Genomic DNA, 16,412 nt, shown 5'->3' on the forward strand with positions numbered 1-16,412 from the left:
AGTTGAAGAGAAAAAAAAAGGTTATTTTTTTTCCAGTCAAAGTTTCTGAGGCTGTCTTATTTAGGTTTTAATCCAAAAAGGCACTATTCTTTCCAATGACTTCAATAGGCTTTAGATGAAGGCCTTAGAAAGTGTTTGGTGTTTTGTCCTGCTCTGGTTCAGTCTTTTCAGAGTTGAGGATTGGATCGATTGTTCTCGAGGAAGAGCATTAATGCTCCCAGCTGCCATTGGCTCCACAGCTTTTGGAGACAATCAATTCTTCCCAAGGCCCACAGCCACCTTTGAAGGGCCTGGCAAAAAACATTTCCAGTTTTAGTACTTCATACTTTAAAAAGAACAGTTTATTTTACATAAAGACAACATTAGACATCTTTTTCCATTCCAGCTATATATTAATGTTCCTCTGCCCTCATCAGTCTATTAATGAGGAACAGCAAACAATTAAGAAAGGATCACAGGCAATTAAAAAAGATGTCATTACTAATGTTGCAAAAAAAACATCTTAAAAACCTTCTGTGCTTTTCCTTTCTGAATAATTTCTGTTAAAATTGTCCCTACTTCTTCCCCTTTCTTCATGCAGCAGTCACTTTCATCTTCCCATCTATCCAGCCTTATGGCTGACAGCAGATGAGCTGCTAACATTGGATGCTGTTTTTTCTGGATTGCACTGAAATGAATGTAGGCTTTGTAATTTTAGTCTCTGGAAATAGATATGTGTTAGTAGGCTAAGCTGCCATGCTGAAGACATGCAGTGCTGAAATCTTCAATGGAGGTAATCCCTTCTGTTTGTTTGACAGATCCATTTTTACCAAAAATCTCTTGGCATGAAAAAAGTGAAATTCTGCCACTGGAAGCTCATGCCTGCAGACAGCAAGACATTGACTGAACAAGAGGAAAAATATGCAGACTCATTCATCTGGCTTGCCTAGGACATTTGATGTCTCAACCCAGCTCCCCTAGTGCTGGGGATTACATGTCTCCCATGCACGGTCCCCGTGGCTGTAAGGCTGCCGAGCTACCCGAGCTGGTGTGCAAATGCATCCATGTCCCATGAGCTGATGAGCTTGCATGAGTCTGTTGGGATGTGCACATGCATCAAGACCTGGGTGGGTTTCAGGCAGCTCTCAGCCTCCTCTGCTGAGGTGCAAAGCAGACAACAACCTGCCCAATGAGACTGCAGTGATGGAGGGATGCACCAGACAATGGAACATCCTCAGACAGAAGCTCACCTGACTTTAGAGTGACACAGTACTGCTGTGTGGGGAGGAGTAGCCCTGTGGAGCACATAATAGCATGATGTGTGTTTGGGATGTCCAAGGTGCCCTGTACAAGGAGTGTGGGAGATAGGCTCCTTGACTGGCACTCCTACCAGGTAGTGCTCAGATCATAAGGACACTTGAATGAACCTGTAGGAAATTCTGAATAGGGGAAGGAGAGTCCAAATTTTTGCTTCTATCTGGCCTGAAGTGCTTATTTGAGGTCTGAAGTTTGGCTTCTTCATGCATTTGGAACCTGAAATGGTGGCTTTGCTTGCTGCCGTGGGCTGAAGCCCTCCTTCGGTGGGCTGTGCCCCTGCACAGGTGGGTTTGTGAGGAAGGGGAAGGAAAAGGATGAGTCAACCCCTCCTGCTCTTCTGTCTTGAAACAGCTGTAATGGAGGCAGAAATGCAAAAGGGAACAGAAAGTCAGGACAGAGAGTAGCTGCAGCCCAGAGGGGTGGTTTGCACTCTGCTGTGTCCTCGATCATCTATGCATTTTATGGGACTCAAAATTCAGAAATAATCTAGGCTCTTAACTGTTGAATATGTGATATACATGCAGCATCTTGTGATGAAAGTCTTTGATTCTTCATGATATTCTGAGATGTCTTCTCTAGAATTACTGAAGTTTTTATTAGTAAGAAATGTAATAAACTCCCCTCGGAAGCTGAGTCATCCAGTTACTGTTTCTAAAAAATCCCAAGCAGTCACTCCGGATCTAGCTCATCAGATGCAGGGTGAGTTGGCAGCCAACCTCATTTATTCAAAGCCAGACTAAAAGTAAAATACAGAATTACTTTATGAAAAGGAGGAAACTACTCTCCAAAAAGCAAGGTGTTTAAGAAGATGAATGTGGGAAACTATCTAGGCAATGAAGATAACCATATCATAAGGTGAAAGAGATGTTCTCAGAAAAACAAAATGTGATCAATGTCTAACTTTTCTGCATGTTTCGGTCTCTGACCTTGTGTAACTGAGAACAGCCTGCCTATCAGTTCCAGAGTGATTATCACCGCATGTCATGTGATGGAGATGTCATCAGACTGCTACTGCAATGCCTAAATTAGTCTCTGCCAGTTGCAGATAAGATGCAGTCCGAGTTACTGGGGCATCTCCTGAGCAAATGCCAAGGCCATAGCTGTCCTCTGCCCATGGCCTCGCTGGCTAAAGTAGTTGCACCCTGTGCTTCCTCCCAAAGGGAAGCTCCCAAAGGTCACCACTCCCTCCTAAAGGGCTCTGCCCTGAAATCTGCCCACCAAGCTGCTCACGGGGTCATTTCTACCCTGCTTCAGTCCGTATGTGCTGGGTGAGCAGAGATCTTCTGTTTCAGGTATCTACAGTACCTGCCACAATGACCGAACAGGGTTTGGGAGTGCACACAAGACACTCTGCAGGCAGACCTTGGCAGATAGGGAAACAGCTGGGATGGTAACCAAAGTGCATCCACAGCTATCCATGGACTTAGGTGCCACAAGAGGTGGCAAAGTCTAAGTTAGGCACCAGTGTCTCAGGAGGGTCCTAATTCACCGTCACACTGCACCTTGAAAATTCACTTGACACGGATCTCTACTGGGGAGCTTTTTAAGCTTACTTTGCTCTATGAATGCAAATGTAGGCAAATGTTCAAAAACACCACTCATGGATTTTGTGCTTACCCCGGAGACCGAAGGTGTTAGACTAGTTCCTAGCTAAGCTGATTTTCTATGTCTTTTTTTAGCACCATGCTAAAAAAACCACCCACAGAGCTGCTTGCAAGCTGTACATACCTCCTCCATGGGCATAGGGATCTGTGAGCTCTGATGACACGATTCTTTGCAGCCACCGCATGTTGCCATCATAAGCCTGTATGGGGAGCATGCCCAGAGGACTGTTTTGCCTGTTGTCAAGTCCATGTGTACAACCAGAGTGAAGAGCAATAAATGAGAATCAAGCACAAGTGGGCAATGGAGGAGAGATTACAATCATTATCTGGAGCACTTTTGGGCATAGACAACTATAAATGTGGGTGGTGGGAAGGTTTTTTGGGAGAGTCCCCATCCACTGAGCTGTGGTAAGCAGCCATGTGTGGGCTCCTAACCTGCTGCTGATATGAAATACAACACAGCAGCCAGGAAGCACTTGAATGTGTCTGGGCCACCTGCATGTGCTGACAGCATAGAAGAGGAATAACCAGCTGTTATACCTATAGTATGTAGATACCTATTTCACAACTGCTCAGAACACCCATCTGTGCAGTCAACATTGCTCCACTGAGAAGTGGTTAAACGTTAAGGGGGAGTAAAGTATTCACTGCAGCCGCTTGCTCATGGCCTAACAGAGCTGTGTATTCTGTTCCTATCAAAATGAAAGGAAAATTAGTCCCTCAGCTCTGTAAACTCAGCCTTGAACTATGAGGTGAACGAGATGATGCACCAATTCCTAGCAGCCTGCTTACAATTTTGTTTTTCCTGTGATTTCTGCATGAAAAGCCTGGGAAATGACCCCAGCATGTGTTCTCTCCATAATTCCCAGAACTACATCTCTAACGATCCATGTGAAGCTTATTCAGGGATCTCCGCTAATATTTTGAGGAATCCTGATTACTGAAAGCACATATATAGAAGTGTGGGCCCAAATACAGGAATCCAGAAAGCTTCCCAACATGCCACGTAGCTGCAGAGCCTCTTTCATTGGGTGAAAATTATGAAAGATTGCCATGTGATTGCTAGCACCACTCCTTGAGCTGAGAACATTTCTCTCTTAACAAGATGTAAGCTCTTTTAATCAGGATTTACTTCCCTTTCCTACTGCTCATTGCTTTTCTGTGACTTCTGCATAAATAACACTTGGGTTTTGTGTCAAGTTTTTGTGCTTTTCCATTCCACTAACAAAACTGAAAGTTGTGAGCGACAGCAAGAAGAAGAAGGAAATACTGAACACACCAGAAGACACAAGAGCTGAGGTAGGACAAGATTTGTCTGCTTTTTCTGAAGTAGATAAAAATGGTTGCAATGATTAAAATACAAACTACTTATATTTCTTATTACTGGCAGTAAGCTTTTTATTTGCCAGAAGCTGTGATCATTGACTAAACCTGTCTATGACAAAGCTGGTCTTGAGAATATTTTTGGCAGAAAAAAGGGTGGATTTATGTAACTAGGAAAGTTTGCCAGATGGAAGATATCAAATTGTGGATCTGATTAAGTGAATCTCATTTTTTAACTAAATGAAAAATATATATTAGGTTTATGGGAAACTTTTAAAATAAAAGGTGTTAAATGTCAGACTTTTTTTTTTTTCATTATTGTGCATATAGAAAGGTTAATAAAATGCCAGTTTTGCTAAATTTAGTGTTAATTCTAAATATTATATTTTGTTACATTTAGTCTTGGCAATGCTGCTCTTAAAACACAAAGTGAATGCTAGAAAGAAAGCCAGTGGGAACTTTAAAAAAACATGAGAACTTCTGTTTTTCTTGGAAGCGCAGTGGCAAATGCAAGTGGTCTCCTGTATAGCAGCGATATCATAACTGGCTTCCTATTTGGCTAATGACATGAGATGGTGGTGTCTGAGGTCTTCTTAAGACAGAGAGTTATTGTGATAGATGCAGAGAGCATGTCTTTTTCCTGGCATACAAGAGGATTTATATTTTTATCACTTAACATAGCAAAGAACTGTATTTTGCATGAACAGCCTGATTTCCCTATTTAACTTTGCATTTGCAGAAGACCTTATTAAAAATAGGTTCTTTGGTAGTTCCTCATGTTATAGTGAATGCAGTGTTTCAGAGCAGCAGGTCCAAGTTTGGAAATGGAGAGTTTCATATTTACACCTTTAGAGACAGTGGAGGTTTCATATTTACACCTTTAGAGACAGTGGAGGTTTCATATTTACACCTTTAGCAGCAGCACCTCTCTACCACACCTCTTCAAAAGGAACCTGTCCTTCTGTCCACGCATGGCATAGAAATCGATCCCATTGTCTGCTGAGCTGCTGGATGACTTGATTGACTGCCCTCCACTAGATCTGAGGGTAGCCCAGGGCTGCTGACTGTTGCCACTTTCCCAGTAATAGCTTTTTGACATACAGGGTGGAATCTCTGTATTAATATCAAACCAGGCTTTGGTCTCACTTCCCAGGAGGAATTAGGGGTAACACAGTGAAGTCAACTGTGGTTGTTACACTGCCAGGAACTAGAAGCAAATTGTGACTGTAAGAAGTGTGCTGACAGCTCAGACCAATGTCCATCTAGCCCAGTATTCAGTCTCTGATGATGGCAACAGGAGACGCTGGTTAGACACAACATGAGAGCCTGATCACCTTCCAAAGGGCTTTCCCCAGCTTCCTGACTGCTGTCCATGAGCACTGGGGATTACATCCCTGTCCAGTCTTTTGTTTCCCATTTATTGTCCTCGCATTTGTTCAATCTTGTTTTGACACTGTTGAGCCACCTGCCTGCACTGCCTGATGTGGCAGCAAGCTCCCAGCACTGCCCACTCCTCGCTGCCTGGAGGAGAACTCTCTTTTATCTGTTTGAAAGAAGACTCCCAAAAATTCTGCTGAGCACTCCAAGTCCCAGTACTGCAGAACCCTGTGAATAACAGTGCACATTCACACCATCACAGAATCACAGAATCATCTAGGTTGGAAAGGACCTTGAAGATCCAACACCTTTGTGACTCTAAACCTTGACCACATCCTTCTTCAGCCTCCTCCTATCCATACTGAAGAGTCTCAGGCTTTTTAGTTCTTGCTCTGTCTCCTTGATCATTTCACTTGCCCCTCTCTACACCTTCTCTAACTCCATAATCTCTTTTTTTTTTGGGTGTAGAGACCAGATGCATGAAGATTTTATACAAGGTGGTAACATGCTTTGTTCTCCATAGCCTTCTTGATGATGCCCTTCATTTTTCTGACATTTTTGGTTGCTTCTGCTGCTGCAGCCAATGCAGAAATTACTTCAGTAAATGGTCAGTGATGCCAATGCCAAATGCCCTGTCCAGCCAGTTTCAAGTTTGTATCATGCAGGTTTAGATCATTTTTCTCAGCATGCATCACTTCACATTAAAATACGCTAACACTTATCTACTACTCTTTCAGCGTGGCATCTGCTAACCCACATAACTGTCTTCTCCAGGTTATTGATAAAGATATTGAATAAATCTGGTCCAAGTACCAAATCCTAGAGAACACCATTGCTGATTCATTAAGACCCACACTTTGCTTCTTACCCTTCAGCCAGCTTTTAGTCCATAAAAGGACATGCTTTCCAGCTCTCTGGCAGCTTAGTTCCATCAGAAACCCTTGGTGCAAAGCTTTGTCAAAGGCTTTGACAAATGCAACTGTATAAATGAATACATATCCATATATACACATAAAATGACTACTGGCCCCCTTCATCCATCATCCTCACAGCCCTTCAGCAGGTGAGTAGGACAGGATCACCCTGTTCAGAAGAGGTGCTGACTCTTTCTCAGCAGACTGGTGTTTCCACAAGCTCAGCACCTTCATTCTTTATTACAGACCCCCCCCAACATACCAGAGGTGGAAATCAGTCTCAGCGGTCAGTAGCTCCCAGCACTGAGACTGACTCATGGCACTCGAGCTGCCCTCTCAAGTCCTTCATGTAGACAAGCCAGTCCCCTGGCACAACGCCTGATTGTAATGGTGGGTTATGTGCCTTGGCTGTCAGTCTCACATCTGAGATCCTTTGGGATACTCAGATGAATGCCATCTGGTCCTGATTACTTACTGGCCTCCCACTTACCTGGTCAGTTTAATATTTCCTGCACACTTCCCTCAAGTGGAGCTGGCTCCTTTGACCTGTTTGCTGCATCAGGCGTGAAAATACCCCAACATCTTTGGTGGGGAAGAGTGACCTCACTGAGTTTCTCTGCTATGGTCTTGCTGTCGCTAAGAGATCTTTTGCCGCCAAGCAACCCTGTCAGTTTCCTGGTAGTCTTTCATCTTTCAATGGGTTTACAAAACTTACTGGCAGCCTGAGCATCCTTTACCAGGTGCTTTTCACTTTTTTTTTTTGTTAATGCTCTTAGTTTTCTCTCTGTATTTGATCTGTCATAATACAGGCTTTCCTGATCTCCCTATTTGGACAAGACTTCTGCTTTCTAAATGGTGATCTTTTCCCTATCATAGTCTTGCTAATTATTCTACTGATAGACATCTGGCTCAATATTTATTAAAATGTCTATTTCTTTTGGAATGTAGGCTTCTAACACATGTTTTGTTGAAATTTATGTTTGTTTTTCTAAACAGACCCCAAAATTATGTAGGCTTCTTCCTTCTGGGACTGCTCCTCTGTCCCACAACACTGCCAAATGTAGCTCTACTGTGATTGCTGCTACAGAGCTCCCTTCATCAAAACCTTCTTGAACCAGGACCTGTGCAGCACTAAAGATCAAATGTAGAATACATCTTGTGTTGTGTATTTGTCTGCAGAACTAATTATTCTAGGAATCAGCCATTTGTTGCATATGGGACACTATATCTCATTGGGCTGCAGCGTCTCATCTTTGTAAAGGCATCCAAAATCTCCTGCTATTGCTACCTGCTTTCAGCTTCCTGCTCTCACTTAACATTTTCTGACGACTGTCATCATCATCATGAGCAGTTCGGTAGTGCATTCCTAGTACTATATTTTTATTATTAGAGTATGAGATGTCTGCCTACAAGAACTCTGTAGTGCTTCTCTTTAGCCATGGTATTTTTATGCTGCTGCAAGTTACATAGTCCTTCATGAACAGTGCCACTCCTCCACCTGTGCATCCTACATTATCATTACCATAAAGCTGGTAGCATGGCAACACAGTCTTCTATTGATTATTCTCTCTCCAGCAGGTCTCTGAGGTTCCCCTTGTACTAGGGTTGCTGCCTCAAGCCAAGCCCTCCATCTCCCCCGTCTCATTTTGGGCTTTGAGCATCGGTGCAGAATTACATGTAAGATTTCCTTTTGATCAGTCACTCAAGATAGCATGTGACAGCCAACTGATTTGTGGGCAGTTGGATTTGCCTTCTCTAGTTATTGCAGCTGGGCTTTATTTCCCTCCTGGCCTTGTCAGAGGTGCATTGGATGTCAGTTCAATGCCCTCTCAGGTCTCATCAGTCCAGCCCACTTGCTCTCCCATGCCCATCAGCTCCCCTGTTGCTTCTAATTAAATACTCCTCTGCAAAGCTCTCATTCTGCAGTCCCAGCAGCCTGGCTCCTCTCTGGCTACAGTTCAGTCTCTCATTTCTGTATCGCTTGCCTTTATCCCAAAAGATGCCTCAGTTCCTTACATACCTAAATTTCTCCTCTCTACTACCTCATGCGTGCACTGAAACTCTGACCTGAGCTTCTCTCTTGCCTTGTAGCTGAGCCCCGAAGATCCTACCTTCATCCCTGGTGACCTCAATGACCACAGCCACCACTGGCTCCTCTTCTGCACCCCAAAGTAATCTGCACAGACATATCATGAGGTCTGCTTCCTGGGCAGACCTGCTCCTGCCCCACTCCTGCTGAGCCACTCTTGCCTGGAGAGAGCCAGCCTTGTCCTTCCACACCCCCAGCCCCTTGCCCTGCACACACACGCACAAAACCTGCCCTGGGGAGGCAGCTATACACATTGCATACTGGGCAGTTTACAGGATAGCCCCCACTCTGCTACTAGACTGCTAGCTGCATCCTAGGCTTAAAATCTGGTAGTTTTAGAGCACTTTTAGTAGTTTAGTATCTCCTTAAGTTAAACAAATCTCCTCTCACTTTTGCTCTATCAGTTTCCCACCTGGTTTCTGCACCCATTTGTTAAGGGTGTTAGATTCACCTTAGGCAAGGAATGTCTTTCTGTTATCCCCTTATCTTAAATCACACTCAAGCCAGGCTAAGATAAAAGGCAAAATATTTCTTCATAATAAATAGACATAATTTGTAATGAAAGGTACATTTTTATTTATAAAATCCATACTAATCAAGCTGTAAATGTTTCTAAGAGACTTCACAGAGGTAAAGAAAAGAAAAAAAACCCACCCAAACTCTACATCTAATCTGCTTACGCAGCAGTTATTTCAGAAAAGCCTCCTTTTTTCTTGTTTAGCTGATGTGCTCTCTCTCTTCTGCCAGGGTGGTTGTCAGAACCTCGGGACATGTCAGCTGCTTCTACTTGATAGCTTCCATCAGGGAAACTCATATATAGAAAAATATCTCCTGCTAGGGAGTTTCCATCAGAGAAGTCTTGCAGTACCACTTAAGAGAGATTCTCATTTCAGATTGTCCCTTTCTCTCCCTCTTTTTTCTCAGAGGGCTGTTAGATCTTGCCACCAATCTCCCTTCTGAAGCCTTCTGGGGCACTCTATAGGTCTAGTCTCTCAGCCAAAACCCACCCTGTTTGTTCCTGACCCAGGAGGCAGTCTGAACGCTCTTGCTGAAAACGAAGTTTATTGCCTGTCCTTACATATACCATTCTTTCTCTTTATCTAGGGGATAATGAACAGCTGGCTAATGAACAGCTCTTGGCTTCAAGGAGGGATAAAATTCTCCCCTTCTCCTCTGTGGTTGCTTGAGATAGACCTGTACAAAATATATCTTTCACTGCACCTTCCTTTCTACATCACAGTTAAGTAGGAGCATCTACATATGATAATTGCATGGGTCATTCCTGGCCCTTGACTGAGGGGCAGGCACCATGGTAGTTAACAGCTTTCAGACGACTGGTCCCCAGCTTCTTTCTCTTAGACATCCCATAACAACTTGTAAGTTTTGTTTGGATAACTTGGAGTCTGACTACTGGATTTCTTGCCAGGCCCATGAATGCTGAGTTTTCTCAATTACACATGTGCATCTGGTTTCCTAAAGGACTTTAGCTGGCAGGAGAAATGAGGAGCACAAAATAGTTTTAATGGTAGTTAGCTAGATAACCTCATGTGAAGAGCCTGAGCAAAATACCTCAGCGTCTGTGCTTGTAGTGCTCTCTCCAGGGTGCAGGGACCAAGGGCTTTTCATCAACTGAATTTTCATTGCCCTAATCCCATTCTTCAGCAGATCGTGTCAGGTCACAAGCCATCACTCATGGTGCTCAGCAGGGCCTTGAATTTGCCCACAGTCCAAGTTCTTCATCCTTGTTTGGCTCCTCTATCTCACAGGCTTCACAGAATAGTGTTTGGTGTCCCACAAAACAGGAATGTTTCAACAGGCATAGGTATTCTCTTGTGGTTTGGGGTTTCTAAAGGCAAGGATGCTTGGGCCATAGCAAAATGACTCTCCCTTTGCAGTACCTCGGGCTGCAATGTTTCCCTGAAAATAGGGACATCAGCTTCAATCAGGAGAAAAGCTGGTCCTTGATCCGACACAGAAAACCTGTGTATCAGTCACTTCGTACAGAAAATCAAAACCGTTCAAAACTCGTCTGATTGCAAAAGATTTGTGTTAGGAAGTATACCTTGTCTCTCCCCTCTGCAGGGGAAGAGGATCTCAAGTGAGGAGATTTCCTTTAGGAGCACGTGTTTACTGAGTCAGGGGCTTTGCTGAGCCCCAATATCAAATTTGCCCACTTCCAGTCTTCAGCATTTCTAAGTGCAATAGATATTATTATCTTTATTTTCTGGAGGGATAATTTCAGGCACTGCAGGGAATGGTATGAAGTTGGTGTGAGTAAATGTTCCCCTTCCCAGGCCACCACACTCCCATCTTGCGATGGAGGGGGTAAGTCCTGCTCCTTGGGAGCCCAGCCTGAGGGTTATGCTTCCCATGCTCCCCGATGCAGTGGAGCCAGATAAAAGATGACTGCTGGGGCACATCTGGTTGCTATATTAAGGAATCCACATGAACTCTGAGACACCACCTTGAAGATACCATGGGCTGCTCTGAACATAGCTCAGGTTCCCACACCATGGCTTGAGTTCACAAATTAGCTCCTGTTTACAGCACACTGGAATACTGCACTGGGTAACTGGGAGTCCAGAGCACTCAAACCTCGAGTCAACTTTGCCCCCTAGGGACACTCCACCTGTGCAAATAAATTAATTTCAAACTGTGAAGCCAGTGAGGTCCAGAATAAGAGATACAATGCAGTCATGTACCATCAACCCTTTATCACTCTCGCTGGAGCAAATGAAAAGCTTCTTTTTCATGCATCTAGAAATGCCATATAGTTCTGGGTTTTACGCTAAAATATTCCATGCCTCACCTTTAGAATATGTTGGCAGATGCAGAGAGGGAATTGCTCCCACTATTAAACAAGCAACAATAGTGAAACCTTCCTTTGAAGATACTACTAGCTACAGGTAAGCTGAGAGAAGAAATCGGAAGTTCAGCAAGGAAATAGACCCTAATGAGAAAAAAAAAATATTTAGAGTGTTTTAGTCATGAGTGGCTTTGATTTGATTGAATTATAGCCTCATAGGAGGAAAAATATCACTCTCTGTGAACACAGTCCATTTTCTCACAGGCCATTTTCATTATGGCTGCAAACGTGGGCTGTCCTGGAAGCTGCAGTGCATGTAGATGACTGTCTGATGCAGAGCAGCTGAGCACAAAAGAGGTTGAGAAAGTGGTAAATGAAGCAAAGGCCCCACAAAAAAGAGACATAGAAAGCCATCAGAAACTTACAAGGAAGAAGAAATACTGTGTAAGGAGGAGAGAGTTAAAAAAGAACCATACATAACTAGCACAGTATTTACGCAGTGTTTAAGGTCAAAATGTCCTTAATTTATACATTCTGATGTATATCAATATACCTCTGGTATTGCTCGTGAAAGTTCAGTGACATGCTGCCAACAACAAACTAGAAGAATTTCACTAGTTCCAAAAGGCAACTTCAGTTCTTTGGGCTTTTCATCCTAATTTGAAATGCAGACCTACCAGTGACAGTGATTTCTTTTCTGATCAGGTTTTGATGTTTCCATGGTAGGTAACGGGGGACTCAAAACTTCCCTGCTATAAAATAGCTGACAGCAAGTTGTCTTGTTTTGTACAGAGAAGATCAGAGAATTGCCATTAAAACACACACATAGCACTTTAAAAGGCAACACTTTCATAGGTTGAGACAACAACCAGTAATACTGAAACTGTTCAGAGATGACTTGGGGCTTTATGCCTTGAGATGTGTATTTACTGGGACGTCATAAGAAATTACTCATTAATGAACCCTTACTTTCCACTGCCCTCTGCATCTTGAAATCTCTGCCCCCAGCAAAACAGTCCTGAATATCTGAACTCCCTGCCTGGCCTGTAACCCAGCACTCACACCACTTCTTTTTACTTTGGCAGAAAGACAGAAAGCCTGGCTCTAGACTATGAATATTTCCGAGATGGCACTAGACAACAACTTCACTAACAGCTCCTTTAACTGTACGATTGACAGCTTCAAGCAAGTAATTTATCCCATCACGTATCTCTTTATCTTCTGCCTGGGTGTTGTTGGAAATGGCCTCTCCATTTATGTTTTCTTCCAGCCTTCACAGAGGAAGACCTCAGTAAACATTTACATGCAGAACTTGGCTGTTTCAGATCTCATGTTCGTGAGCACTTTGCCCTTTCGGGCCTCATATTTCCTGTTGGGATCACATTGGATATTTGGTGATATCGTCTGCAGGATCATGACTTACACCTTGTACGTGAACATGTACTGCAGCATTTATTTTCTCACTGTGCTCAGTGTGGTTCGTTTCATAGCCATCGTCTACCCGTTCAAACACTGGAAAGTAACCAACATAAAGTATGCCAGGATAACATGCGCAGCCATATGGGTCTTCGTGCTGGCAGCCTCCAGCCCTCTGTTAAGCAAGGAAATCGCTGGGTACAGCAACCCAGCCAAGTGCTTGGACCTCCACCCTTCCAGCACGCACAGGCTCCTCATGATGAACAGCTTTGTCCTCATCGTGGGCTTCATTCTGCCATTTTTCACAATTATTGTCTGCTACATCTTTGCAATCAAAGCGTTGCTCAAGTCCAAGACTCCACAGCACAAGAAGGCAGTCTGTCACAAGAAGGCACTGTCCACCATCATCATCACTCTCATCCTCTTCCTCCTCTGTTTCCTGCCATATCACATACTGCGAACTGCCCACCTGATGCACAGCAGCTGCAGCCAGGCCAGCCTGCCCGTGCACAAAGCACTGGTGGTTGCTCTCTGCCTTGCTGCCATGAACAGCTGCCTTGATCCTGTCCTCTATTACTTTGCGGCTGAAAATTTCAAAGCGAGAATCAGAAGTTTGTACCACAGGTAGCTCATGCAGAACTGCAAAATTATATATATACAGACCCGAAGGGACATCTAGACTGGGTCCAGAGGCTGTGTGGTACTAGCCAGCCTGCAGCCATGCTGCTCAGTGCCAGGCATCTCTGGTGCAAAAGTGTCTTGAAGAGAACTTGTTGGGGATGGCCAAAACTGAGGAAAGATGATCAGAGGTCAGCTGATGATCCCTTCTATGATGTCCTCTTCTATTTGGCAGTGTAAAACACCTCTAGTGTTCATCCTCCCCAGGGCAAGTGATTGAAAGGGATTTACCTTGCTACTAGAGCCCATTTAGTTAATTTCACTATACTCAGTCAGTGACTTGAAGGGAGACTGCTCACGTACCCACCTCAGTGTTTGTGTCTGAATCTCTCTGTGCCCCATTTCCCTGTGTGTGCAGAGGTGCATGGTTCAGATGCTGCGATACTCAACAGGTTCATAGCACCCTGTCAGTTCCCTTTGCCAACACGGGCCAAAGGTCTGAACATAACAGAAATGTAAAGCATCACTGATACTTTCTGCTGAGGCTGACTTACTTACAAAGCAGGCAGAGAGCCAAACAGTACCCAGTACAGGCTCAGGCTGTTCAGAAGACATTAACATTTTAAAATTTTCCACTCTGAGGAGACCACCAAGTTATTTTGCTTAACATTTTACTGATTGTCGAGTGAGATAATGATTTCAACCAAACGGCATCAGCATAGAGCACTATGAGTAAGATGGCTGCTGGTAGCAAGGGCAGGGTTCAGGCACACGAAGCATCAGGCTGCACCCTGCAGCTTTCCACGTGTGTGCTGACCCCTTCAAGGCCATTGTAGCACTTGTTTTACACTCACTGTTGCCAGTGCTTTTCTGAAAGCTGAGGTTAGGCAACTCAGTTCCCATGTAGGGATCCAAACAGGCAGCTAGGGAGTGGTTTCCTCCAGGTAAACCAGTCTGACAGCAAACTGCTGCCAAAGGAGTCCCTAATCCCTCACGTCCTGCCTGCTCCAAGGGGGAAACTGGTCCCTTTTTTCATAGGATTAACTTCCAGCTGTCCCTGACATCAAAGACGCACCAATGCAACAGGGAAGCACTAAGCCAGGAACAGGAGGAAAGACAGGAGGCAGGGGAGGAGGAGGAGGGTTGTTTTAGAAAGCAATGGGAAGCTACACCTATGTGGTCTTTGGAAAATCTCACCAAATGGCTGCCTGAATTTTTAAGTTTAGATTTTGTTTTTAATGACCTCATTTTTTAATAAAAAAAGACAAAAAGTTTTGTCATATTTTCCAGGAAAACAGCCTGTCTCATATGAAAACTAGCAAAAATGCTGAAAGCCTACCCTCCCTGTGAAATCCACCCAAAGAAAGGCTTCTGTCAGTGAAGATACTTTTTCAGTGCTCTAAACTTATTTGGAGAAAGCACTCTATAAGCTGAACGTTATTGCTCCCAAACAAAAATAACTGCAGCTAGCTATTTTCAGGTCTGTGTGAAATATGCAGAAAACAAATCATTGCTGGTCAGGTGGAAAAGTACTTGGCAAATCACAGGGAAAGTCACATTTTTCTTGACTAGCTAAGGGTTATGTTCAATTGCAGAGTCAATCTATTTTGGTCACTTTATGCTGCCTTTGATGTAAGCACAGAGTTTTATCATAAGTCTTCACTAAAGTCCATGCTCCAAATCCTTATTTCAATAACTCTGTGGCATACCTGAGAGCTGACCACATGAACTCCTGCAGTGCTTGGTCCCATGCTGTTGAAGGAGAAGGGAATATTACCACTAGTTTGCAATCGGAATGAGATTGAGATGGTAGCCTATGCAGGGCTGGGATAGAGGACAAATAATTGGAAGGAAGGGGGCAAACTTTTTCCACGGTTTTTCCCTGCCAGGAGTAGACCTAAGCAGGGACAAGTGACAATCTTGGAGCCTCTGACAAGATACTGTACATCTTAAATACTACAAGGGAATGGAAAAACGTAGCCACACTCTAATCTCACTAGCGTATTTTTGTCTGTATCCATCCAAACACACCCTATTATCAGATTGCATCTGGATATTGCATCTAGAAGATATATGTATCTCACTTATGAGGTCACTTTTTTTTTGTATTGACTATGCTACGACTTTGTTAGCAATTGAATTAACTGTCAAACCTGTGTTTTAATAAACTAGATTTACTAGTTGCTGAAGATATGTTTTTTATTGATTGCACAACTAACACAGAATATCCTCAGAGTACAGGGGGAGAAAGACCAAGAAACAGATATTGAGCTTCTGTAAGTGGGCCATCATTTCACAAGAGAGAAATGTCTTTGGAGGTGGGAGAGCATCGTGCTGCCTTCTTCATGTCACCAGCAAAATAGTGGGGAATATCAGTCAAAATCTGGGGTGAAGATAGAGTAATAGATTTTTTTAGTTACGATTTACTTGCAAAAGGATTCAAGACCATCCTTGTTAGAGATCCTCACACGCAACCTTAACAACACTTGCATAACATGCCACTTTCCCATTTACTGCCATATCTGCATTTGGTATTCTTGCATGTCTCCATTCACGGAGCTGAAGACCAGTGTTCTTCACTGTGGAAGTATCATAGTAAAAAATGTAGTAAAAAAAGACACCATATTTATTCTGAAAAATAAGCTCCTGACAGTTAAATTACTAGCAATGCCTCTAGGTCCCTCAAGAGACCACCTACCCCTTAAAAAGTATTTTGATATGTTTCCTCAATTTTCCAGGAGACAAAACTCTAAGAATAGCTACGTGTCTAGAAAGTTAAAGCAATACTAAACTTTTGAGCTTGAAGGAGACATAAGAGCAGGAAACAAAGTCTTTAAATAACTGGTATCCCTAAGAGACAACAAATGTCCTAACTTCTTATGCATGTTTTCCTGTCATTCAGGGAAGCCCTGTTATTTCTAGACAAAGGTAATTTTTCACACCAGAGACAAACAGATATTTTCTGAAGT

The 16,412-nt window shown here is 43.4% G+C and overlaps 1 protein-coding gene across 1 annotated transcript; it reads left to right on the forward strand.

Moving 5' to 3' along the window:
• The first annotated feature begins 4,067 nt into the window (after positions 1-4,067).
• CYSLTR2 (cysteinyl leukotriene receptor 2) lies at positions 4,068-15,632 on the forward strand. The gene is made up of 2 exons (XM_074861001.1): positions 4,068-4,199; positions 12,495-15,632. Exon 2 carries the CDS (start codon positions 12,521-12,523, stop codon positions 13,451-13,453), a length of 933 nt encoding a protein of 310 aa, XP_074717102.1. The 5' UTR covers positions 4,068-4,199; positions 12,495-12,520; the 3' UTR covers positions 13,454-15,632.
• Positions 15,633-16,412: the final 780 nt, after the last annotated feature.

The sequence above is a fragment of the Strix uralensis genome, chromosome 2 (assembly GCF_047716275.1).
Source record: "Strix uralensis isolate ZFMK-TIS-50842 chromosome 2, bStrUra1, whole genome shotgun sequence".
NCBI classification, from domain to species: Eukaryota; Metazoa; Chordata; class Aves; order Strigiformes; family Strigidae; genus Strix; species Strix uralensis.

Coding starts and splice junctions, on each gene's coding strand:
- CYSLTR2 (XM_074861001.1), top strand. CDS start 12,521: ATGAATATTTCCGAGATGGCACTAGACAACAACTTCACTAACAGCTCC.